The sequence below is a fragment of the Patella vulgata genome, chromosome 4, assembly GCF_932274485.2.
Source record: "Patella vulgata chromosome 4, xgPatVulg1.2, whole genome shotgun sequence".
NCBI classification, from domain to species: domain Eukaryota; kingdom Metazoa; phylum Mollusca; class Gastropoda; family Patellidae; genus Patella; species Patella vulgata.
The window spans coordinates 64,748,576-64,776,248 of record NC_065882.2 but is presented as its reverse complement, the minus strand read 5'-3'; the positions used below and the strand labels follow the sequence as shown (position 1 = coordinate 64,776,248).

The window sequence follows — 27,673 nt, the reverse complement described above, 5'->3', positions numbered from 1 at the left end:
TTGAATAATACAAAAAAGCCTCCAAATTAGAAAATAAAATTCTATTCTTTGCGAAATAATTCTCTATGACATTACACTAGTTTTATCAATATAATACAAGATATTTAAAACCATAAAGAAATAACTATTATATCGTTGTTAATATTACAATGCTATCATATATATATAAAACTATATATTTGCTCAAATTCAAATTTGATCAATTAATAATATATATGAGAAATGGATTTTTATGTTGATATATATTATAGCCTAGCTATGTTTCTTGGAAAATATTTCATAGCCAATGCCATAAAGGCAAGCAAAAATACTTCCCACTATTAAACTGCAATTCCATTGTTTTCAGGCGCGACACCATACCATTATAATGCTGAGATCTTAAGACACAGTCCCTGATCAAGATGGCGACGTTTTCAGCAAAACGACTGGTTGGTCAACGCTATAACATGTCTATCCCATCAATCCTAGCGATACCTCAGTCTGGCGTACATTTCTACCGCCAATCACCAAGGAGATCATAATGATGATCACTACAGATACCAACATGGCGATTACCATGGAGATGAAAGTGGCAGTCACCATGGGGATGAAGGTGGCGATCACCATGGAGATGAATGTGGCGATCACCATGGAGATGAAATCCATGATGAATGTGTGACGAGGTTTGATCTACCCTTCTTTCCAACCAAAATAGTTTTAAGAAACCGTGCAGCAAACTTATCTAAATTACAATAAAATATTACATCCTATACTTACGTTATACATGTATTACTTTCTTTAAAAAAACAAAACAAAAAAAATGTCATAGAACATCGATACACTTCATATAGAACAATGGCAGTGTTTGAGGTCGAAGGTCATTCTATATGAAAATCAACATGACCTTGAGAATATGATTATGCCAATATCCCTGTATGAGTAAAACGTGTATTCACATGAACACCAACCAAAACATGTACTGTGCTGTTCAGTCTTCTTTATAAATGTTTTAATCCTTTTCTGTCAATACGTTTAACTGTTCAGTATCTTAATACACACGATTCATTAGCACTTTTTATTTTCACAAATCGAATCAAATATATTTATAGACACGATATTTATAAATTAAGATAATTGTTTTTAGCACCACTTGTTACGAGGATTCGTTGAATGTACGTTTCTCCCACTTCAATATGAATTTAACTGAACAGCAGGCCTTTTTGCTTCTCGATTAGTATTATTGTATGGAGAAATAACACATGAAGGGCCTTAAATACTACCCCAAACCTAAGCTGCCTGTAGTCTTCTTCATATTATTTGGGTGTGGTTTTTATTACATGCGGGTAACACAAATTTATAATTATCAATCCGCTAACTGCTCAGCATACCCTGTATTCGAATCTTCTAAAATACTTTATCTCAGAGTATAATGGCCAGTTAGCTTCAGAGAATTGACTACTAAAAGTTAATTTCTCTCAAATATACAACAAAAAAAAATCTCAAGTACAGCTATGATTGTGATACGTAGATAGATAGGAAGAAAAAGAAACAAAATAAATAAAATATGGACAAAAAAATGGTGACGAGTTAATAGATTGACTGGGTAAAAGAGACAGATAATTAAAGATTAATGCAACTACTAGACAGACTATAATTAAACAACTAATGAATGAAAGTTAAAAGATATAAGTATTTACAGTAAGTAATTTGTATAGGGTGCACGGTTTGTAATGTATAAGTATCGCAATGTGCTACAGGTCAACTATCGAAAGTGGCTTTAAAAGAGGTTTGCGCGGTTTTTAAGGCCCCTTGTTGTTATTTCTGGTCATACGAAGATAGTCTGTACCCGCGGCAGCGTAATTACAATATTCACAATATCCAGGAGGTCCGGGTGGACCGTGTGGTCCTCTATGACCATGATTTCCAGATTGTCCCGGCGGCCCTCTTTCTCCTGGTCTTCCCATAATCCCTTCACCTGGTGGACCGGTTGGACCTGAAACAAACAAAATCAGAAAAATGTATAGTTGGCAAGGCATTTACTTTTTTTCCGTATTCTTAAAGCATCTCTGTTTTGACGGCGGGTTGGGTCATCAAATGGTCTAATGCGTGCAAACTTGCGTTATTGAGTCAAGAGGGTGGTTTCGAGCCCACACTTGTACACGCTTGTACGTGAAAAGTGTATGGTCGCCTGCTTAACCTCGTGGGTTTTCTCCGGGTCCCCCGGTTTCATCCCACAGCGAACAACCCCTACGCGCAAGCGAATTATTAACATAAAAATTTAACCATAGGGGCCTATGTTCCTAACATTGTTAGTCCCGAAATAACATAGTTTGTGTCCAGTGGACGTTAATCTCCATTTCTCCCTACCACAAAGATTTAACTGGATATGTTTCCATGCTGCCAATTGTAGGAACAGGAGAATCTGTGTAAACAGATTTATCTGTCTAGGTTTAAACCAAATTCTTTGTACAACCTAGCCATAAAAGAAGAATATCATATTTGAAATCAATTAAATTATGACGTACGTACCTGGCGATCCTGGTTGTCCTGTTTTTCCTGGATCCCCATGACCCGTAGGTCCCCGATCACCCTTAGAACCACGAATACCTAAAATAACATTCATAAACATATAATTCGTACACACACAGCCAAATCCACGTTTGTTACAACCCTTATCCCCACCCTGTTCATATTTCATTTTGCCCAACGAGCACACTAATCAACATGTTTGCGTCCCCATCCTTCAAATTTACCAATTTAAGTGTACATGAAAGCAACAACGCTTCCCAATCTATTTTATATAAGACGTCAACTATGACCAATCCCCAATAAAAATACTATTTGTACTACCGACCCCGATGCCAATTCGCAGCAGCCTAGATATCAAAACAAAAAGCAAAACACAATACATGTAGTAGCAATTATTTGAAAATCATCCATCATCACTCTTGAAGTAAATCATAATACATGTATTCTTGGCAAGTTTCTACAACCTGAACACCTTACCTTGAGAACCAGGGGGTCCTTGTGGTCCTGGTAAACCGGGTAATCCCATAAATCCTCGTTCTCCCATTGGTCCAACTGATCCCCGTTCACCTATTTACAAAACAAATAAAAGCATTCAAAACACTTTCTGTGGGTCCTACCCAAAGCTGATAACGTATTACATGTAATTGCATTTTAATCAGTACCATATTCCATCATATATATAATATCCGAACATTATCATAGTTCCATTTTAAACCCACTATCGGACTTTTCTAACTTTGAACATAATGTCTAAAGTTTATGTAGGCTTACGTTCGTATGCAGGTTATGTAGTACCCACTAATTTGTAGTTTGAATAAAGGATTAAATTGGGTGGACAAAATCTTTAAATCACTGCGTTGCCTTGCACCCGCAGAAAAAAAGATGGACGGCTCATAGTCTGAAAAAGTTGCGATAAACAAAACCAACGGACAAAATATTAACTGCAAACCTCCAAAATTAATATGACGAAACGTTTCTGTACAGATGCTTGGTTTATAATTGTCTTTTGTACAGTCCATTGAAAACAGTAATTCGTCTGTGGGTAAGGGCAGTACTCCATTCGTACAGGCCTATATGGATATTTTTATAACATATTTACCTTCAATTCCCTGAGTGCCAGGTGGCCCCGGTCTGCCTGGTTTACCAACTCCTGTTGCACCTGGTGGACCTCTTAAATCGGCTACTAAATCTTCTATTTGATCTAAACATACAAATCAACAATAAAAATACATAACTTTTATATATTTTAAACCTTTATATTATATTGAGACTAAGCATCAGTGTTTATTATTTCATTTTATCTTATAAACATTAATTTATTTATTTCTAGGATTGGGAACAGACAAAGCCTATATAATCCCTCTCCCGTACTAGTGTTTAGACTAGTGTCGATGTCAGATGTCCCAACTGAACACATATTCTCTAAGTTCAGTTGATGCCTTTTAACTATAAATAGTAAGTGAAGAAGAGCCGCACTACATGTAAAACAAAACCGATAAGACAAACCCGCTGACATGACAAACTACACAATCATTGCAAGAAATAAGGCGCCGCGGTGGTTCAGTGAGAAGGACGCTGGCTCGCTAACCTGGAGGTCCCGTGTTCCATCCCTGCGTTGGCCGAGAAAGTTCATCGGAATCTTTCGGCGTGGTTTCCCCTTGTCATTGGTGTAGGGTGGAGGGCCTTGTAAGGAACGAAACACCGAGGTCAAGTGTACACACTGCACGTAAAAGAACCCTTGACAGTTTATTCGAAATAAAGTTTCCCTCATAGCACACTGCATGGCACACAGTAGGAGTAGAACAGTAGGCCGTTAAACCTCATTTCTTTTCATTTGCAAGGAATACACAACAAATATCAACGTATCGTATTCAGAGGATTTGCCACGTATTAGCTTGTATATAGTAAACTTTTTGAATATGCCAGGTGGTGTTGACGTTTTATTATCTTTTACAGAGTGTGGCAGAAGAAGAGATTAACCCAAGACCAAATTTAATCGATCCAATTAAATACTTTCACAGATTTCATAGGATATCCCTTCATACAAGTGGGGTTAAGTATGCAAATCAAACGCCGAAATGTACAAATCTTCACAAGGATAATTTTAATTACAATAATATGCCTGTAACGTCATCTTTATGTAATATATTTTGATATTCCAGAACTAACCTCTTAATATCATATAACACAGTTCTCTTATTTCATTTTCTGATACACTTCTTCCCTGATGACAAAAGATATACACAAGAAACTTTAAACTTTAATACTATTCTATATGATTATACGAAATCCTTTTGATTGCACAACGTTGACAGTAGCCAAGGGTTTACAACATTTAAATACAGATAGTCTAATACTAAGGTTTATAGCACGGAAAGTCTTATACATGTACGAAATATGGTAAAATTATTTTTATAAAAAATAGGTTTAGATAACATGAACCCAATACAAACGTCTACAGCATGGAAATTAACGTACATGTATGAAATTAGTTAATTTTATAACAAGTATATTCAGACATTAGCAATTACCAGAAATACACCTTATTTATATTTATTAGTTCATTCATTATTTACTATAGAGCATGTAAGCCCATGTCGATTATCGTCTTCAAGCTATTTAAAAATACTTTCATTCAGGGCCTGTTTCATGAAATTTTAACTAAGATAAAATGCAAATTTTAATAATTTGATTGGATAATATTAGATTGATTTAGTGCTTAGCCAATCAAAATTGAAGAATCTACTAAAATTTGGATTTTATCTTTAGTTAAAATTTCGTGAAACAGTTCCCTGAACTATATCCTTTTCAGAATTACAGAAAAGTTATCTATCGCTTAGTTTATTTTATTGTTGATACCTACCGGTAACCCTGGCATACCAGGCATTCCTGGCTGTCCTCTTAGACCACGTGGACCCGTTAATCCTGGTGGTCCCGGTAATCCAGGAACTCCCGGGACACCCTGTCCACCCGAGGGACCCCTTTCTCCAGGAGCACCTCGTTCTCCAGGCTACAATAATATTTTAGGCAAAAAGAAAAGAATCAAAACGATTTGGTAATGATTTACTATATAATGGAATGCAGATCTGTACCCAGGCCTACAATATTTGCATTTTGTTAGAGTCATCCAGCACTAGTGGGCAAATTTGTAATATTTCAGTATAATGAAAGTACTGTTATAATCAAAAAGGCAAATAATTCACAAAACACTATGAACCGCTGCTGTAAAAATCATAATGCAAACAGCAAATAAAAGGGTAACTCAAATTGACCTGACGAATGTCGCGCACGACACATGGTGTGCTTTAACCTTTCTGGAACACTTAATATCACTTCTCATTTCAGAAGTTTACATTATACTTTTGAATTATGTTCCATTGACAAATCTCATTTTTCTTGAATAACAATCCATGGGCTCTGGACATGGAAATCCAACCTGTTAATGGTTGAAGGTTATCACGTTTTTATTTTTAAAATTTTAATATATAATCTGACGTTGTAAATTCTACGGCACCTTTCGAACACAAACATTAATACTTTTTAAAAATAATATTCGAAAATAAAATACTCATCGTACCATTCCTGGAGCACCAGATGGCCCGTGTGGACCCTAAAAAATAAAAGAATACCAGAAATAAAACGTTTGCAGAATAAGACACTGAATAACAAGGTCATGACATTTTTAAAGTTTTCTGGAAAAACAATTATTTGAACTCAAATGGATAATATAAATAATATATATGACCCACTTTGAACCAAATACACAACTTTTTCTGCTATAGCTTTAACAGAAAATCATATTTTTAGTCCCGAATCCCATCCTACCATACTTTCTTTACATAGGTCAAATCGAATAATGTAAACGGGGAGATAACTCGACGATTATCGATTTCAACAGTGTTCAGCCATTGTTTGTTTTGCCATGCAGTCACCCTGCACGTTTCAAGTCAGTAGCTTGAAGCGTATATATGGTATTAGTGTCAGTGGCTTGTGGCACGAAGTAACAGTATATTGTCGCATACATAATATATTATGTCAACGCTTGGGCGACATAATATATTGTGTTGACGCTCCAAGCGTGTTAGCATATTAGACCTGTAGACTCAGTGGAATGTACGCGTCATCAGAGCCATAGAAAGTGTCCCTGTAAATAAAAGAGGGCATCCTTATCAGAAAAAGGGCACCTGTGATGTCAGAATTTCAAAAAAGGGCACTTTTCTTTCGGATTAGGGTTAGGGTTAGGGTTAGGACACAGAAAAGAGAGAAAAAACAGAAAAGAAAAAAACAAGCATTCATTGGTTATCAAAGCGCCAATTAAATCTATCGTTGCAAGTTCATGCCTAGTCACCTCCATCCTAGTTCCAAGCGTTGACATAATATATTATATCGCCCAAGCGTTGACATAATATATTATGTATGCGACAATATACTGTTACTTCGTGCCACAGGCCACTGACACTAATACCATATATACGCTTCAAGCTACTGACTTGAAACGTATCGCCTGATGCAGTACCCTGTGAAGGAAAATCATACCCGGAGAGCACTGTATACACCTACCCTGCAATTTCCAACACCTAATTGTTGTTCTGTTACGTTAATGCCAATGTGTAATCAGAATTTCATACCATCCGAACGACTAGCCGCCTTTCACTCGCCAGGCTCTCCATCCTGCGCCATTAATATGTGGAATTCAGGCTGAAAAATCTCGAAGAACTTCCTTGGCCAACACCGGGATCGACCCCGGTTCCTCCTGGTTAGTGAACCAGTGCCTTACTCACTAAGGCCCCACGTAAGTATATGTCAGCTTAATTATTAATCACTACCCAATGCTCCCTAACCCCTCAATTATGCTAGGTAAACACACCCCTATCCTAGTAGTGATTAAATAATCTCTCAACTTGACACAATCTAAAATAATAATGTTTGAATACTTACTGCAGGGCCAAGTGGTCCTCGTTGTCCAGAACCTGTAGAATATAGCGAACCCTACAATAAAAAAATACACGTAATGAGTCTAAGCATAGAATATAAAATGAATGGGGTTTAACGTTAATGTTATTATCGGTCTAATCTAAAAGATTTACTGACGTACAAAAACAAAGGTGCGACTAGAATCAAAATATTTCGAATGCTACCATGCGTACATGGGGTCCTTCACACTGGAAGTCCCATGCCATTTCCGTAATCGGATAAAAAATATATAGTGTCTTCATACGTTTGGTTCTAATGTGGCAAATTGCGCGGCAGGTTACACAGTGATAATAAAACTATTTAATAGCCTAACAAACTGTTACTTCAAAACTCAATGTCAGGATAGACTCGTTCCCGAATCCGCGCAGTGGTCCACTTATTATTTTCAAACAGAAAGTGCGTTCGGGAGGGATGTAACTTGTAACAGAATATATACTAAACGGCAAAAAAACAAAAACCCCGTCAGTACGATTTCAAAATCAGAGAGGCACTTTAATCAAATCATTCTAGAAAACGACTTACTAAACGGGTCAAAGCAATTTTTTGTGAACAGTATGTTGACACATTAGTGATTTATTCATAACAATTCCAAAACATTACGAGATGGTTTATAGTCTGTACACAGTCTATACATCAGTATCTGGTGTGCCACCGCGAGTGTCAATAACAGCAGCGCAGCGTCTGTACATGGAGTGGACCAGACGATTGATGAACGCCATTGGCATCTGGGACCACACTCTCAGAAAAGCATGGCACAATCCATTGACGCTATTAAGTCTCCTCTGAATTTCATCCCAAAGATGTTCAATCGAGTTTAAGTCCGGATTAAGGGCTAGCCAGTGCATAACGTTGACACCGTTCTGCTGTAGAAAGTCCCGAGTAACTCTGGCGGTGTGGGCACGGGCGTTGTCATGCTCGAAAACGTTGTTTCGATGACGTGCGAAATGTGGTATGACGTGGGGTCTGAAAGCTTGATCGATGTAGCGCACTGCTGTGATGCCACCTCCTCTCCCTGGCCCAAGATTTTGGAACCCTTATGCTTGGACGTCTCAATGAGTTTCGTTCCATGACACATTGGTCAGAATAACGCTGGCCATGTCGACGCTATATTCTGGTCCTGCCATCTGCAGTTGATACGCAATACCGATTCTCATCTGTGAAGAGAACAGTTCTCCATTGCCTGTGTCGCCGGTTCTAGTGTTGTGTGCAAACTGTAGACGTTCACGTCGATGGCGAGGGGTGAGGATCCGTCCACGGTAAGATTTACGGCAATGGATGTTCTCTCTGGTTAGACGTCGTCGCACTGTATCGGTACTGATGGGTCTTCCGTGTGTTCTCGCTGTCTGACGTACTGTCTCAGATGCCTGTGTGAAGGGATTCTGCACGTGCTGTCGCACAACATGGCGGTCTTGTCGCCTTGTGGTAACCCTTGGTCATCCGTGGTATTGGTGGCCCGAAAGCGTTACTTAAACCTGTAGATGGTTCGAACATTGACCTGGAAGTGATTGGCAACGGCTTGGGCTGTGTGGCCAGCGCCGAGACTTCCAAGCGCCTGGTTCCTCTGAGCTGTCGTGAGTCATGGCATGCTGCGGACGTTGTAGTGTGAATGATTCAACCAGGTATGGGGGTACATTTTATAGGGCTGGCCCCGGTGAACAGCACGTGCAGCACAAGTTACATGAAAATTATGGAGAACACATTACCATCTCAGAAGTCGGGGTGCGTTTTTGAGAAAATTTCCTGGGTTCAATTCTGTGTTTGGGAAGGAGCCTTATTGCTCAGGTAAAGTTGGAGATGTGGTCACAAATATACAATAAAAACATTTGGCAAGTTTTATGCAATGCGTCTATTCAGAGTAACACACCAACCCGACGTTTCTTTTACTTATTAGTATAGTTCTATATTGTTGTCCTACAGTATATAAAGAACTTACCGTAATTCCCTTTTCACCAGGCTGACCAGGTGGACCCTGAAAATATAATTACGTAATACAGAATGAATCATGTATATAACATTCAAAGTTTGTTCTGTTCTATAAATCGTACAACGTCAATCTATGTAGAGCTGTGCTTTAAAAGTATATCCTCAATGCTATACAAAATAATTATGTCAACAAATTTAACAATATAAGTCATTTCACAAATCTTTCAATTTCGCATATTATCGCGACCAATACCATTGTAAAAAATATAACCATGTTGGTCTCGAAATTTGTACCCCTTATAATATACCAGTACATTTTTCTATACATTTCTTTTAAAAATCCAACTGGATAGTTATCTTTTAATATTGTCTTCTTCGTTAACTTCCTACTTTTCTGCACCGACTGCGCCATACATTGTGTTATTAAGGTAATTTTGCCCGGACAGTGGCACTGCGGCCTACTCTTATTTCGAATTCCAACTGTCAAGGGCTCTTTTACGTGAAAGCAAATGTGCAAACAGGACCTTGTTTTTTGTCTCATCCAAAAGGCTAGACACTGTCCTTGCAAGAACCTCTGTCCTGCACCACTGACCGGGGGAAATGCGCCGGAAAATCACGAGGAACTTACTCGGCTAGCACCGAGAGCGAACCAGAGACCCCCTGGTCAGAGAGTCAGCGCCTTAATAACTGAAAATGCTCCCGATGCTACTCAAATTATACTACAATACAATATTAGCAATATCCACCTAGTCTCCAGAGAATTATAATACGCAGTATATATATGGTATAATATCGGTTAATCACATAAGCTCATATTTAAAGAAATCTGATAGTGACAATCATAATTAATATGTCGAAAATTTTGAAAAAAAAGGAAATTCAATCTTTAATATTTTGCCTAAAAATGTGTTAAAGCAATCGTATGTGAACTGACATAATTACACTGGCTTTAGTTTTTAAAAATGCAATAAAAAAACTTCAGAATGTCATATAATGTGTTTTACGTACTTGTGCACTTGTAAATATTCCAAATGACCCGCTGTCATATTTGTATAATATACATTAAACATATTAGATTTTAAAACTAAGGGGTGGAAATTTGTCTCAAAGCAGTTTTACGTTTACAAATCAGGCTTTAAACTCTATTGATACCCCACAATCAGAGAAGATAGGTTGTAAACGCCTACAACAGCTATATCGCCCGAACAGTCCATTAATGTAGTCGATGTGTTACTCTTAAAATAAATATAAAGCAAAATCTTTATACGGTATAATATCACTGGCACGCTGACAATATTCTATGGCATGATCAAGGACAATAACTCTATAATTAATTATTCTAATAATTCTTATTAAAGAGCGTATGGCTCTATTTTTAGGAATCTTAAATGGGTCTAAAAGGATATATTAATGTAATACGAATATATATAAAGTGATTTATATTCAATTCTAAAAATGTTTATTGTAATTTCTAATCAATTAGGTTCTGTGAAATACATGAGCAGTCCAATTTAAAACGAAAGTCGTTTACGCCTGCTTAACCTATTTTTTTTTCGTTGATTACAAATGGCAACTGAAATCACAGAGTACACACTCGTGTATTGGTTTTAAAATATTCTCTCTGTCTTAAGTAAATTAAAATATTATGATCCCATATTTTCACGACATGGTAACAGCATCAATATCGATTGAAATGGACCAACATTAAATTCTAATTGGTATTTATAATTTCTAATATCATGGAAAATATTGAGCTCCTTTAAAGACGCATTGTGTTAGAGCAAATTCTTCCTAGTGTCGGTCTTTCTTCTAGCTTCAATTGTTATATAAATTATTATTCACATGTCAAGCCCATAATCAACTATCAAGTTCATCGGTTTGTCGTGGTTTTGACTGGAATGAAACACGATTGCCATTTAATAATTTAATTAATAAATGGATAATCGAGACTTTGTTTATTATCGTAACAACGGTCGCAATGAAAAATAAATCGAGATTACGCTATTCTTATCAAAACTTTAAAGTTCCAACATTCATAACGTTCTTCAAAATAAAGTAATTTGACTGAAATAATCCAGAATCTTACTCAAACACTTACTTATAAACACTTTACGGTATTGCAAATGACACCACACAGGCTTTATAATGCACGTATCGGGGTTGGTTTTTAAAAGATTAATTCATTAGTTTAGTTAGTTCTACCTAATTTTATTCCGCAAGTAGTCGTAAGCACAGGTATTTTTTGTTTTGGCCAAAACAAGCCCTGTCTTTCAAATGCACCTAACTAAGAAGCGAATTCCGCACTAACAATAACATATATTGCTGTTACACAATATATACTCATGTCCAAAAGAAAGTATACACACTAAAAATATGACTAAGTTTTGTTTGAATCAACAAAATGTGATAAAACTACACTGACATGTCTCGTGCGCCCAAACTCAATATTTTTAAGCAAATAAGTAGCAAAACAAATTGACATCGTACCCAAATACCGCATACAATGAAAAGACGACTTTGTGTGAAGCAGGACGAAATGCGCAGTCTATACTTTCTTTTGGACATTAGTATAATTTTTTATAATCACCACCGTAAACGCATTAATATCCTTCTTAAATATCCTTCTTTTACCAAACCAAGACAATTTGCTCGAAACTGTGTATTAAAGTAGTCTATCTTAGAGAAGTTTACCAAATTTGCTCGAAACTGTGTATTAATTTAGTCTATCTTAGAGAAGTTTACCCAATTTCCTAGAGTTTTTATTACTTTGATTTTATATATTTTGCATAGGCATCGCACTTGTTTGGCCACCGAAGATAAAATTGATAACCTGGGTAATGCGGTGAGGTCACTTTAAAAGAATCACAAAAATAGTGTTTTTGAATTGGCGGATGTTGATGTCATCCTGTCATATTATATTATATGTATGATTTTATAAACAGAAACGGTAAACATGGATACTTACAGGTGGTCCTGGTGCACCCGGAACACCAACAGGTCCTAGCATACCAGATGGTCCAATAGGTCCCTGTGGTCCCTGAAATAATAAATTAAAACATTAATTATAGTAAAACAGGGATATATACTCTGAAATATCGGGGCAAACCCGATACTGCGATAGCAGTCTTTGAGACATTCATGCCTGCCCTGTTTTGAAATAAAAACAATGAACGAATGCTGTTTTATTAACGTCACAGCGGTATAATGACCCCGACGAAAATCAAATGCCATTAAAATTGCCGTGCTTGATAAATTTATAAACACTGCGAGTCGAATGTGTTAATTTTGAAAAGAAACAGGACTGTTCTTCAAGACTATAATTTAGTGCAGTGTATGATGAATTTGGCCACCACGAAAATTGGCTCATGCATCTTTGAATATAAGGAATTTAAACATGGCTAAAATCTTCTGAACAACCGATACAGACATCTATCACAAAAAAGTCTCACAAATTAACTTCCATAAAGCCATGTAATATTTTTCGGAATATCATTATCATATAGTACATATCACAAAGGACATAAAATTGATCCCTGCTGGATGCCTTTTTTGACACTGTAGGTATATTATTTTAGGACATATCAGCTTATTCCCAACACGGAAACAATGCACCAAAATGGCTCTGAATAAATTTCCAGCCAAATGTTGCCATGATATTAGACGCCACCGTCTTCCAACAGGAAGGTCATAATACCAAACCCTACAATTACAACCACCCAAAAGTGGCGATAACAGATGCATTATTTTATCTCCATCTTAAAATAGGGTTAAACTATCTGTGAACATATGTAAGCTATCAATATAAAATATTTTTTTTTCTAATCCAGACGTTGTGATATGATAACACTAAAACAGAAGTACACAACAAGACGACATTATCTTATATAATCATCACACCCTCAAAATGTTGATAATGCTAAAGAACGATGAACCATAATTTGGTATAAATCTTATCATATATATAATACGGAGTGTGCGCTTCGTTTTAAATGTTTATATAGTAATATATATTATGAAATTTAGTAAAACAATTTTGTCGATTTGTCTATGCCAGACTAATGTTTTGATATATGATTCTAGTTGCAGACACTTACTGATGGCATGAGATGGTATCAACTTATGGTGTCGGGTCTGTTCCTATTTAATCAAACATCAAATGTAGTTCAACATAAAGCTACATTTATAGCCAAAAAAGAGAATATATAATTAAATCAGACTAGTCTTGATACCAATTAATACACGATCCGTGAGAAATGCACAATTTTATTAAAGGATTATATATTTACGAAAATGACTTTGATATTTGGGCTATAACAGAAACCTATTTGAATAGTATAAACTCAATTTTTAAACAAACAGCATTAACAAGCAATCAATATAAAATAGTTATCTCTCTCTTCTGGACATTAATTATAGGAAAAGCAATATCAATCTGGGTTTCAAAATCTTTTACTAATGAAATCCTGCATGTTGAAATATCAAAGCTCCAAATTGAGTCATTAGTTTGTTATTCGATACCAATTAAAATAATTAATTCTGATATTAATAATTCTAAAAAATAATAAAATGCACAAAAACGACCCCAAAAATGATCATTAAAATTGAATCCAATATTCGAATAGCCTTCGAGTGACGATCGAAGCTATGCTTCCAAAAACTATAAAAGTTAGAATAATTCATAGATTGATGACTTGCATCTGATTTAAACTGCTTTCTGTAATCTCCTCTTTGGTATTCCGTGTCTTCTGGACGTTTAAGAGCCACCATCGCTACACATACCTTGACAGGATGTTGTTAGAAATATATGCAAAGTGTTCCTCGGAAAGACTAGAAATTGGAATACAAATGTATGTTCCATGAAACATCACAGTTTACGGATCACCACTGAAACTTTTCAAATCAGTGCATCTTATTCAGAATTTAATTTTCTTTTAATCACATTGATGAAATGTCAATGTTTTACTATGAAATCAAGCGTCTGTTTTTATAAAACCACTTGAATTGACCCGGAACTAGCAGATACGGATTATATATTTTCATGTTCCATCAAAACGGCATAAAACATATTTAAAGAACTCAAAAGTAGTGTTTATCGTATTAGCAAACGAGAGGGCAACAACCAGAGAGGTTTCCATACAAACAAGAACTCGTATCATTGAAGTGATACAGTGATCAAACGTCTGATTCTTTCAACTGCCACTAGACGTAGTTTTAGTTTTACTTTGGAAACAGCAGTTCCTTTTACTTTGGTAACAGCAGTTTCTAACCAGAAACTGTGTTTTTGATTTTAAAAATGAAGATTTGGAATACATCAACATAAAAGCATTTCTTAATTTAAAATCGCTTTTTTTGTATTCAAAAGTGAAGATTTGGGATGCATCCTAGTTAAAGCATTTCCTAATTTAAAAGCGAGTATTTTTTTATAAATGAAAATTTGGGATATATTCACGTAAAAAGCATTTCTTAATAAAATAGTACGCTTTTGTTTTTCGTAAGTGAAGATTTGGGACACATCCACGTAAAAGCATTTCGTAATTAAATAAGTGATTTTTATAAATTCGAGGGATTTTGAATCTTTGAATATCTAAAAGGAATATCAGTCCAAAATGGTTCAATTCCGTTCATTATAAAGATATGATCAACTGAAAATATCGCCACATCTGACATCTTCTACAGACGATATAAACAAGTCAGCGCCTCCTACAATTGTTAGATTAAATCTTTGACGGGTCTCTTTTTAATCCAGAGATTATCTACCGTTGATTTTAGCATAATATTTTGTTTTTTATTAGTACAGATTTGGGATAAATCCGCTTAAAAGCATTTCCTAATTTCAAAGCGAGTATGATTTGTGATATATTCAAGAAAAAAACATTTCTTCATTAAAAAGTCCCGTTACTGTTTTATAAATGACCATTTGGGATGCATACACTTAAAAACATTTTATAATAAGCGTTTTCGTTTCTATTGGTGAAAATTTGTGCTACATTTCGTAATTGTTTGGGATATATTCACGTGACAACATTTCCGCATTACTCATTTTTTTTAACCATGCGTTTTATAAAAAAAACAGTGTAAACATTAAGTAATAAGTTATAAAATACAAAAAATCCACCTCACATAAATAAAGAAAACAGTTATAGGCACTGATGTACAGATTCGAGAAAAAGACATCACGTCAACAAAAATTTAAAAAATCTACTAGAATGAGCCCCAGACATCAGTCATAGCCAAATTCTTGACGAACCATGTTCTTTCATCTTCAATTACTTGTAATGGAACCCGTGAAAACTCTTTTCCAGTTCATAAAAAATGTAACAAATTACTCATTTCTTTACAGCCGAGTAGCGTAAATCACGACAGACATATTTCCGTTTCCCCGTAAACTGTTGGAGACGAGAGAACGTGTGTGTATATATGAATGAACTAATTGCTTTTCTTTCAGAAGTGTTGCCAGATGCAGTCAAATTTGAAACGTGCCTTGTGAAGTTTCATTTCATTGCACTGTTTATAAAACAAAATAAAATAGTAAAAATAAGACTACAGAAAATATATTTTAACACATCGATAACAAAATTACCGCGAGGAAAAAAGTACAACATTGTTTTTGAAGCCGTTGGTTGTCATTCGAGGGATTTTGAATCTTTGAATATTGTGGAAGTTGAATATCTAAAAGTAACATCAGTCCAAAAACGATTCAATTCCGTTCACTATCTACAAAGATAATGATGAATTGAAAATTCCACAATGTTCGGCATCCTCTGAACAGGCCAGAGTCACCTATAATTCTCGGGTAATATATTAACATATAGGCATTAGTAGTTTAAAGAGTTTAGAATTATGTCGTGAATTCTGCTCCATACAATTAATTTTTTCTCAGAATTATCAGTCTAATAGGCTGTCGGGTCATCCGTGGTTTTTCATTTACTGGGTTGTTGAAGAATCAGCCAGACATCTTATATTCCGAGCTATTTTTGGGTATTAAAAACGAAAAAGTGCTCGTTGTTTTTGACAAAGAATAGGCCTGTTATCTGAAACTTCAGAGGAAAATCGTTTCGTTTGACCATATAAATGCCCATAATAGCAACCTAACACAACATAATGCATGTTTTCATAGAATATACACAGAATAACTCTATATAATAAAACACAGATAAATCAAACGTTAAAGAGCTAATAATACGGCTATATATGACGTGCGGTATTCGGATATCAACAAAAACATTCAAGACTTGTCCCACGTACGATAACAAACGTCATGAATATTGTGTAATAAACTCTTTCTATGTGATGCATAAACTGCCTCGTTAACTTAAACCAATATCTTTATATGTATGTAAGGGTACGCCAGATGAACTAGTTAATGGAAATGGCGAGAAACGCGGTTTTAAATCCAATTTTTACACTTATAAATTCCAATTAATTCCAGGATATCGTGATAGTAAAGCTCGAGTGGCATTGAACAGGAACGGACTGGGTAGCCCTATGTCCTCGAACCAACTAGTTTACCAGGGTCTCCATCGCGATAAACAAGTGACATTATGAGAAAACGAAACAAGCTTGATTCACCTTTCTCGCAAACCACTCATCGACCATTTTTCTATTCGGATTTAGGCCATTGTATTTTCCAAATGGTGCCGATGGGCCCCTGACCCCCAGGGCCCACAGACCACCACACCCGTAGGTCCAAGGCCCAGTTCCCCCTGTCACTGAGTAAAATCAATGAAATAGGAATAAATGCCATTTAAATGCAAACAATCTACCTGACCATTCATACTAATACGCTGGTTAAAAATAGTATAAGTAGGAACTGATATTGTACCACCAGAACTTTACAAGTATATAAGATTGGAATTTCGCCCGCTGCTAAACAATCATGGTCGCAAGCGAATTATTGAAATAAAGTGACCTAGTTGGTATCGCCGATGTGAACTGATGTAAATGTGGAGGATTCAGCTATACAACTTATTTAGCCTAATTCGTAGGTACAGATAACAAGATCTTGAAAATGGTAATTAGTAGGCCACGAATTAATAAGTTTTGTCTGACACAGTTATATATACACTATGTGAAGAAAAGTTTCACACTGAGACCAAAGATAACTTTGAAAACAGAAAATTAGTACCTAGCATGAGGTAGGCTATATCATATCAAATCTGTGACATAGAGGGTTAAATAGTTTTACACCATGTACAGAGAGAGAGAGGGAGAGAGAGAGAGAGAGAGAGTTTAACGTCTACTCTACACAAAGTAGGTCATTTCGAGGCTAACATATGATTCAATTTTATTTCAATAATTTGCTTGGGCGTGTGGATCTTTAGCTGTGGGGCGGAAACCGGAGGAACCTTCTCCCTTTCACGTACAGGCGGGGAGTCGAAACCACGACATATGACTTAATGACAGACCTTATGATCTAACGTGCAGGCGTTAAACTATTCGGTCACCCAACAAAGCATATTTCGCTCTCACTAAAAGATTGCGCTATGTAAGGGTAAAGGGAGGAACTAAAGCCTAGTGATATCGAACAAATTTGGTTTTGATTCCTCGATTGTATGTGACAAGCAGGAGAGTTACCTGTCTTATCTCGTCACTTAGTTTTGTGGGTTCTCCAGATTTCTACCTCACCCATAGCGCCAAAAGTCCACACTGTTCTCCGTTGTGTAGCGGATTATGTTTGATTTCACGCGAATGTAGAGATTAGGAGGAGGGCTGGTGTACGTTATCAATCACAAGTGATGATTTTCAAAGGCCACCTTTTCAGGCGTTCGGTTCTAGTATAGAGAAGAATCCCCTTGCAAAGGAGCCACAAGTGTCTGCTGGTGGACCAACTCCGTTAGATACATCGGTGCGATTTTATATTCTGGTGATGCAATATTAGTGAACATCGTGCGTGTCTTGTCCATGACCAGATTCAACTGTCTCCACAACCGAACTTCAATTGGACATGGTAGCTTGGCGTGCTTCTTCAGGATGAATGAAATCAATGCGATTCCGGTGTAATGTTTGTTTGGAATCCAGGGGTAGTCACCCACCTCACAAAGGTGGCGTTTTCTTAAACATCTCCACTAAAATTTTGTTTACTCAAAATCTGTGATGAGTGTATGCCACTTTTACACGACTATCCGCCACAGTTTCTAAGAAACATGCAGCCAAGTAAAGGGAAGACCTGACCCAGCACACTTCATCATCAACAGGAAGTCTTGTAATACATGATATCATATCAAGTACATATCTTTAAGATAGAGTGTTTCAGTACAAAGTAATAAGTGATCTCAAGCTACGACCCATCAATTAAAATCCATCTATTTAGATAATATATATATGAACGTGTTACTTCGCAATAAAAGGACTACTGAAACTGTTTATTTAGGCGTCAGTGTATATTTGAAAGGAAAACGAAATTTCCCACCTTGAGTGAAGATAAAGTGATATGAAACATCAATGTAATATTGTTTACAGTTAGTAAGAGCACCCAGAATAAAAAAAACGTCCAAAATACATGTATTCAGCCAAAGTGTTCATCTTCAGATACGTTTAATTTTGAGAAGAAGTAACCATCAGAACCGAAACAATCATCGATGGAAAAAAACTAAGAACATATCGCAAATCTGAGCACGGGTTAATTTTAAGCTTGATTTTTATTTATGGGCGAAGTTATTCAGTGTTTACGAATAAAGATTACCCCGTAAATACTGTATTATGAATTATAATTATCTTCTAAATACTTTTGAAGCATTAATGACCTAACCCTAATCCTAGCTCATTTAAGCATTAACTGTGCTGGTTTATCATTGTTTATCATAACCCTAAATACCGTGGTTGTTCGATAGCTCAGTGGTAGAGCGTTGAACCGGGTGACTGAGTGCCATCATTGGTTTGATTCCCGTTGGGTCTAGGAAACGTTAGACCCGCGGCCCGTGCTTTCTGTGGAGGATTCTGTAAGGAACCCTCCCCTCCCGATAACCCTATATACCGTGGTTAGGAAAAACAGTATTTCAGAATGTTCTTACTTACACAAACACATATATTGTTAACGGAAATTTTCATATTGTAATTTAATGAATTTACCACTTACTTAAACAGTCTATTTGAAAGTTATTGTAACTTAGAGAATTTGTTATCAGTAACACAGATCACATTATATTTTTATGAATGGATGGTTTTACTCTGTGAATGTAATTAGTATACTAACAGAAGAACACATGTTTTGTTATTATAACCAGTTTCGTTATTTCATCATGCTCGTTTACAGTTTTACGTTTGAACAATTCTGTACGCTCTATATATTTTACTTGAGAACAAAAGTAAGGGTCTTCAGATCAATATAATTTTCAATACCAATCGAACAATGATGGCGTTAATAATATTGATAATGTTGGGTTATCCTATATATCTATTAAATTTTGAAATCAATTTTTTTTAATAACAATCGCCAATAGGGGAATCTGGAGTAGAACCACTCTTCCAATGTAAGTCACGGAAACTAAATAGTTGGAATGATACACATTTAATTATTGTCAACACGACAGATGTAGGAAGAAAAACTAATAACTATTTAGTGTATTATAAATTATTTTTAGACGTATATTTTTGGTGGCTCATATTTCAAGCACTTCAGTAATAAAAGTGCAAAAAGGGTAAAACTCAACATTTATGTTGTCGTTAAAACATACTAATATTTTAAAAATAATAAAAAGGTTATGAAAATACACATTTAAATAAACATTACTTTAATTTTCCAAACATGTTTCACAAATAAGTTGATGGGAAGCGACCAACGTATTAAACATATTCAAAATCAGAAACAGACGAGTAAACCCATATGCTTCCGACAAATTTCATCTTAAAATAGCAATCTGAACCCAAAAAGTGAAACGTATGAGATAAATACAAAAGTAAAACAATAGCAGATAACAGAAATAAAATAAAATGGGGTTTAACGCCCTATTCTGCTCCGACTGAGCTACCGAAGACGGGCATACGCCATACAGTGTTCTATGAGGGAGATTTTGCCCTGACAGCGTCGCTACAGCCTACTCTTATATCGAATTCCAACTGCCAAAGGTTCTTTTACATGCACGCTAATGTGTACACGGAACCTCGGTTTCCGTCCCATCCGAACAACTAAGCTGTCCTTTGAAAGGCCCTGCACCACTGACACGGGGAACCACGCCGGATAATCCAGATGAACTTTCTCGGCTAACACCGGGATCGAACACGGAACCTCCAGATTAGCGAGCCGAGGTCGTACTCACTGAGTCATCATGGCTCCCATAACCGATAAAAATGTGAACTACACTAATTGATATTCGTAAAAAAAATATAAAAAAAATGTTACGGAAAAAAAACATCCTACATTTTGGATGACCCCAATGCATAATAAGATAAATTGTTTTTAAGATAACAGAGATACCACAAAAAAAAAAACAAAAAAAAACCAACAACAAAAAAACCCCAACAGATGTAAGGTCATCGATAAAGATTGGACACTTGATACCACCTTTAATTTGGAGAGTTCACAAAGCAAGCAATGTTTTTGTAGGATCATTATAAAAATTTCAGGAGGATAGAAATATAAGCATGGCGAGTAGATAGAGCAGAATGATTATCAGGAAATGTAAGACGAACGCAGATTTAAGAAGACCAATATGATGGAGCTTTCAGGATGTTAGGAAGATGTACGGATGCCATGATAATATAGATGTTGTATTTTCCGGAAGATAGCTATATATTGATCTGGGGATACAGCTGTATGTTTACCAGTGGGATAGAGCAGTAAGGGATGACAGAGATCTAAAGTTGGCAATAGAAATATGGAGGTAATGATGCCAGGAGGATAGGTGTGTAAAGTATCAGGCGGCAAACATAAATGAAATGAAATGGGGTTTAACGTCCTACTGTTCTGCTCCGATTGGGCTAATGAAGACGGCGGGGAGGGGGGGGGGGGCAAACATGTCGTAGGTGGGGCAAACAATGTCATGAGATATTATATTGTTGACAGGATAGAGATGTCAGGATTTCAGGGGAGTAGCTTAAAGATTAGAGCTATCAGAAGGGTGGAGGTACAACAATATCGAAAGGATGGAGGGGTGAGAATATCTGGAGCATAGAGCTGTATGGTTATCAGGAGGATAGACTGTATACGTTTGTTAGAGTTATACCTTTGTCAGGAAGATGACGGTGTAAAGATGTCAGGGGCAGAGAGATGGAAGATGGATGTAAAAGGAGTGGATATGTTAGGGGGATTGAAATAAGTTTGTCCGGAGACTAGATAAAGGTGTTTAATAAAGGTGAATGATTATAGATAGAGGTGCAATGTTGCCAGAAAATTAGACAAATCAGGATGTACGCAGTAATGGTGTAGGTTTTCGGGAAGCTAAATGTATAATACTGTCAAGGGTATCGGTGTAAGGTTCCCAGGAGGTTGCGAAGGGAATTAAGATAAAGTCGTACATAGAAAGGTCGGTATAAGGCTCTCAGGAGGGTAGAGATAAAAGGCTGTCAAGGCGATTGAGATAAGGTTAGAAATGTAAAGTTGTTAAGAGGATAGAGAATACGGATAAAGATTTATGTACAAAAAGAGGGCAAGAAGAGCAGACAGGTGAAAACAGAGAGATACTGACAAATAAAGATGTCAGAGAAATCCGATGTTAGAAAACGAAGTATAGAAGGCGGGACGAATATGGAATGGCGACAGTTAATAGAAAAGAGTTGGTGATAACGTTGCTGCTTGAATATAAGGCTGACGAATGTTGTAGAACAGCAAGGATACAGCCTATGTCCGCCATTAATATATGGAAATGAAACGCAATGAATTAACATCCTAAGTTTCTGTACCAGCCGAGTTCACGAAGACGTACGTACGCCATGCAGAGTGCTATGAGGGACAATTTGCCCTGACTTCCAAAATGTCATGTTTGTTTAACGTGTACGCCAATGTGTACACGGGACCTCGGTTTTAAGTCCCATCCGAAAGCCTAGATACTGATCTTTTACAGAATCTCGACCCTAAACCACTAATTTTTAGAATATTGTCGACTAACACCATCGGTCACCAGCTGCAGTGATTACTCAAATTATACGTTATGTAGATATAATATCTATTACCAACATTGCGTCGACAGAAAAATATTGTCAAGATGACAAGAAACGGTCATATAGTCTAAAGAAACAAGAGAACAAATATAAATCGTCTGGAAGATATTACTAAAATAAAATCATAAATCGTAATAAATATGAATATGTGCGTAGAGACATCAATTCTGCTGATTCAACGTAAATGATCATCGCTAACACATTTGATAAATTCTGCAAGCATTTATAATTGAACTAATTACAGTCAGCTGTTTTAACACTATTCGCTGTAAACTGTTAAATATTTCTTGGTTAAAATAATACTTCGTACATGATGATTCAATTAGTTTTAGATATCCCGCTATCAACACAGTACGCCCAATACTCGTCGTCTAGCATACATACATACATACTCTCGTCTCATCTGGTCTCACAGACCCATCTTAATGAATTCTAATCACTTCGATAATATCTAAACATCTACGAGATCAAAGGCTAATTACGGTCATATTAGTTAGTGTAACCATCATCCAGATAGACAGGTATTTCCACCAGTGATGCTATCAGTATATATACCGACTGGCAGAGTGCAGACTATGAGATATACATACAGCTTACAAAGTCTTGCAAGAACAACTTTTGTCTAATTTTGTACAGACAGATTTTACATGGACATCATAATAATTTATGGATGTTTTCGTCTTGCAAACAGTTTTAATATCGGAGCAACGATGACTGAATGAGTGAGTATGGTGCTGACTCACTCACGGAGAGCTCCCGGAATCGATTCCCGTTTTCGCCGCGAAATATCCTCGGATCTTGTTTTCCCTAAATCAAGGTTGCAGGATGAAGTAGCTGGGACCAATATGGAGGTCGTATGTGAACAGTGGAGTGCACTTAAAAAAAACCTTTGGAATATCCCGCACAGTAAACTGTATGTTTCTCTTAATTTATATTTTAAAATACTGTGGAGGACGTGATTTGTATAAGAATCAGTTTGTTAAATGATACAGTTTCGTAGTGAGTAAGTTGCTGCCTGGTAAAATTATCTATACACAATAAAAATACACAATTCATGAAGACATATTATACCATTTACATAAATATATAGCTTTGTTTTAGTTAATGTGATTTTGAATTTAGATTTAACTATAGTTTTAGTCTTTAATTACTTACGGTGATTTAGGGAGTAAAGCCCTTAGCCACTTAAAAGGAGGTCCGCTGTTCTCGTAATTTCCCAGTGTGGGTTTCCCTTGTGAGCGGTGTAAGACGAGAGGGGCGGGGGCAGGAAATGAAATGGGTTGAACGTCCTAGGTGTCTGCAGCGACTCTGCTAATGACTATGTAAGGACAAACAGTCCAGGTCCCGTGAACGTAAAATAACCCCTTTGACAGTTGGAGTTGCAAATAATTGTAGGTCATAGAATCACGACCAGGGCAAAATTTCCCCCATAGCCCACTGTTTGGCGTATATCCGTCTTTATTAGCCCTGGGGGCTGGGGGGTGGGGGGCAAAAGGTTAGCACATGCGCGCTGTATCATTGTATTTATTGAAATAAAATTGAACCATACGAATCAGACGAGTTAATATTTCCATAGGTGAACTCATTTAAGTGAGGTGAGAGATGGTATGACCTGGGTAAATAGAGCAATATGTTAATGATTTTAGCAACATCTTTACCTGATAATAAATCACATAGTTTATGATATGAAGTGATATACGGTCTGATTTTTCCATATTGTGGTAAGAAACGGTGGCCTTTGAATATGAATTATTGAAGTTTGTGCTCTAATGTTCACCAATAAAGTACTCACAGAATTATTTTCTATAAACGATCCTTTCACATGAAAAATTATAAGTGGCGCTGGAATTTTCCGCTCGTTCTGGTTAAAATTTATGAATATCACTATATATAAGAAGAGTTTTCAGTAGCTTATCTCAATTCCATCCCTGCGTGGGCCCAAAAGAATCTTCGGGATTGGCGCGTGTAGGCTCACAAGGAAAGTTTGTTTAGTCGTTCAGATGGGACGGAAACGGGGGTCTAACGGTGAACATAAAGGTGTGTACCTAAAAGAATCTTTGGCACATTAATAAATATAACCAGATTTACCTTATGTATGTGGAGAGAGAGAGAGAGAGAGAGGGGGGAGAGGGAGAGAGAGAGATGGGGGTAACGTCCACTCGACACAAGCAAGGTCACTCCGGGACTAACATTTGGACACGGGCAAAACCCACGAGGTTGGACAGGCGACTCTACTCCTGGTCACGTACAAGCGGGGAATCGAAACCCCGCCAGTTGAATCAATGTCAGACCTTATGATAAAGCCCGCACGTGCTAACCAGTCGGCCACCCAGCCCCTGCCCTCCCATGTGGACATAGAATTAACTATTAAAATATATCTTTGTCGCAAAATGACCGAAAAATATTTGTGGTAAAGGCTCGCAAATAAAACAAAATAAATAAGCAACATAGCGAAACGTGTTCTCCAAACTGTTCATATTCATGGAACACTAAAATATACTGGGCGTAATGTAGAGTCCGAAAGGTACAGGCATTCTTCCTTTCCACTTAACCTTATTCCTATCCGCTTAATGTCAAACTCGAAAAAATAAACCCAAAACACCCACTACAATACATATTACTTCATTTTGTTAATGAATGACCTTCCGAAATACGCCATACTAATAAAATAATCTGTTACATTCATTAAAGGTCAAAACTGACATCATTTTTAAAAGTTGCATTATAAAATAATACAAATATAACTCCTTGAAACCCGAACAACATCTAAAGCTTAAAAAAGGAAACCATTAAAGAATAACATACACACTGGCTGTTATTTCATTCACCACAATTGAAAAGTTATGTTGACTTGACCAACTACAAGAATATTAATGGAATATTTAGACGTCTGTACCAGACAAGTTATCATACTAGCTAGTGATAAAACGACGGATTTCATTACTCTTTCATTAATAAAACGACGATCAAGGGGTCAATATCACACCCGAATCGCACCCACTGATAAAAACGAAGCTGTGTATATATACATATATTATATGTTTAAAAAGTACAAATATGTGAATTGAAAGATATCAGATTTGCGACAGTAATAAATCAACCAATCAAAGAAGGGTGTAAGGAGAAATCAACTGGAAACGTCATTAATTCTGTATTTGCTCCACGTGGCGCAGTAAATGACAAGTACCGTTTTTATTTATAGCTTATATTGGCTAGAAAAACAAACACTTCTTTCACACCGATGTTTTTATTTGTTTCGCTCACAGTGCAGAATTACTCTTAGACGTATTTTCACATAGGAAAAAACATACTAACAATTTATGGAATGCATCAATAAAAAACCAAATAACACCGCTATCTTCTCTTTTAATTAAGAAAGGATTGTTGCACAAAATAAATAAACGAAAAATATAAACATTGTTTTGATGTTTTAAGGGGCCAAAACATAAGAGAAGCAGTTCGGCTATGAAATGAACAAAAAGCAAATTGCATGCCATAGAGAATTATTTGATAAAAAGAGCAAATATATTATTTATTTTATTATTTAATATGATAAAAGATAATGTTAAATCTACTTACTGGTCTTCCGTCGTTGCCTGGTGACCCTGGAGTGCCTGGAGTGCCACGTTCACCGGTTTCACCCTTCCAATAAACATATTGTAATTGATAGCCATATTGAGCACAAGTATCACAGAAACAGCATATTATAAGGAATGAGTGTAATAATAGGTAAGAGACCATGTTTATCCTGCCTGAATCATTCTGTTATTCATGATCCAACACGCGAATCTTACCGCCAATTCTTTTTCTCAATGAAGCGAGGCTGGGAAAAACGTTAGTTTTACACACAGACTTTCAAACCGCACGCGATATACACCAATTCAATTATGAGAGGCGATATAATGTTGTCTACATTACATAAAGTGTAGTGTACACACTGATGCGTCTTTTCGACTCGATGCTGAGACTAAGCCACGTGTTAAAGCAACCGAGTCTGGCGATTTTTTCCAGTTGATCTGACAACACTCATGACAAGAACTACCATCGATATGGCAGTTATTTCAAGGTTTTGATATTCTCTACAGATGCCTAGATATCTATATACACTTAACCATATGTCCACTTCAATCACAACCTTTATACTACTGCACCATATTCCCCAATATACACAAGTATATATTCTACTGCACACTTACATACACAATATCAAATATCTAGTTAACGAACTTAAATTACATGATTGACAATTCCATGTTCAGCTGAGCTCTTAACGCTGAGAAGTGGACTGGGTTGATTTATCTACCGGTTTAAAAGAAAAATTTCCCCGGCTTTTCAAAGCGAATAATCATAGACATGCCTACTATACACAATTTCTAAGGAATTAGTTTTAAAAAAATAATCTTTTGTTTTTTCACCGATGGCTATATATTCTAGCTATGTAAGGGATATTTAGATTGTAACTTGGTGCTTAAAGGCCAACAGATACAGTTAGTTCGATTCACAGCATGACGTATATAGCAATGCAATTTTTCATTTATGACTTGTTCTTGCAGTGGTTGGTTATATTGAAATATTGACTGAAGCATCTGGATGAAGTATCGCAGCTCGGTCACTATTATTCGCGAAATTAATTTGACCTCCGCCCCCCCCCACCGAAAAAAACAACAAAAAAACCCTAACCATGATCGTAGCTCGGTCACTAATAAAATATTCGCGAAATTAATTTAACATCCGCCCCCCCCCCCTCTCCGATCTAACCATGAAATGTGCTAGTCGAAAAATGCATTTATATCTCTTATAATTTTGTAATCGTGATAACAGAATTTGTTCGATCATAGACAAACATGGTCCCTTTAACATGCTAAACGAAATTACAGAACATATTATATGTACCACATTACATAATACTTAATATTATTTTAATCGAGAAGACACAAGCTTGGAACAGTTTTAAATGAGCTGCATTTGACAACCTTGCCTCAAGAATCTGAACCGTCTGTTAGTGCTCTGCAATTTGAAATATTTATATGAATGGGAAATAGTTTTATTTCTATTTTAAGTGGCACTATTTCAAATAATCATTTTGTCATTTAAGAGGATGTTGGCACCAACGACACAAAATCCTTGCGACTTCCACATTTTTTTTTATAATTACTTACTTGCACTATACTTC

The 27,673-nt window shown here is 36.3% G+C and overlaps 1 protein-coding gene across 1 annotated transcript; it reads right to left on the bottom strand.

Moving 5' to 3' along the window:
- Positions 1 to 26: 26 nt before the first annotated feature.
- LOC126819593 (collagen alpha-1(IX) chain) lies at positions 27 to 26,688 on the bottom strand. Its single transcript, XM_050547713.2, has 11 exons — positions 26,080 to 26,688; positions 12,371 to 12,442; positions 9,416 to 9,451; positions 7,447 to 7,497; positions 6,086 to 6,118; positions 5,372 to 5,518; positions 4,678 to 4,732; positions 3,608 to 3,709; positions 2,986 to 3,075; positions 2,509 to 2,586; positions 27 to 1,972 (listed from the first exon to the last, which is right to left on the bottom strand). Exons 1-11 carry the CDS (start codon positions 26,239 to 26,241, stop codon positions 1,779 to 1,781), a joined length of 1,020 nt encoding a protein of 339 aa, XP_050403670.2. The 5' UTR covers positions 26,242 to 26,688; the 3' UTR covers positions 27 to 1,778.
- Positions 26,689 to 27,673: the final 985 nt, after the last annotated feature.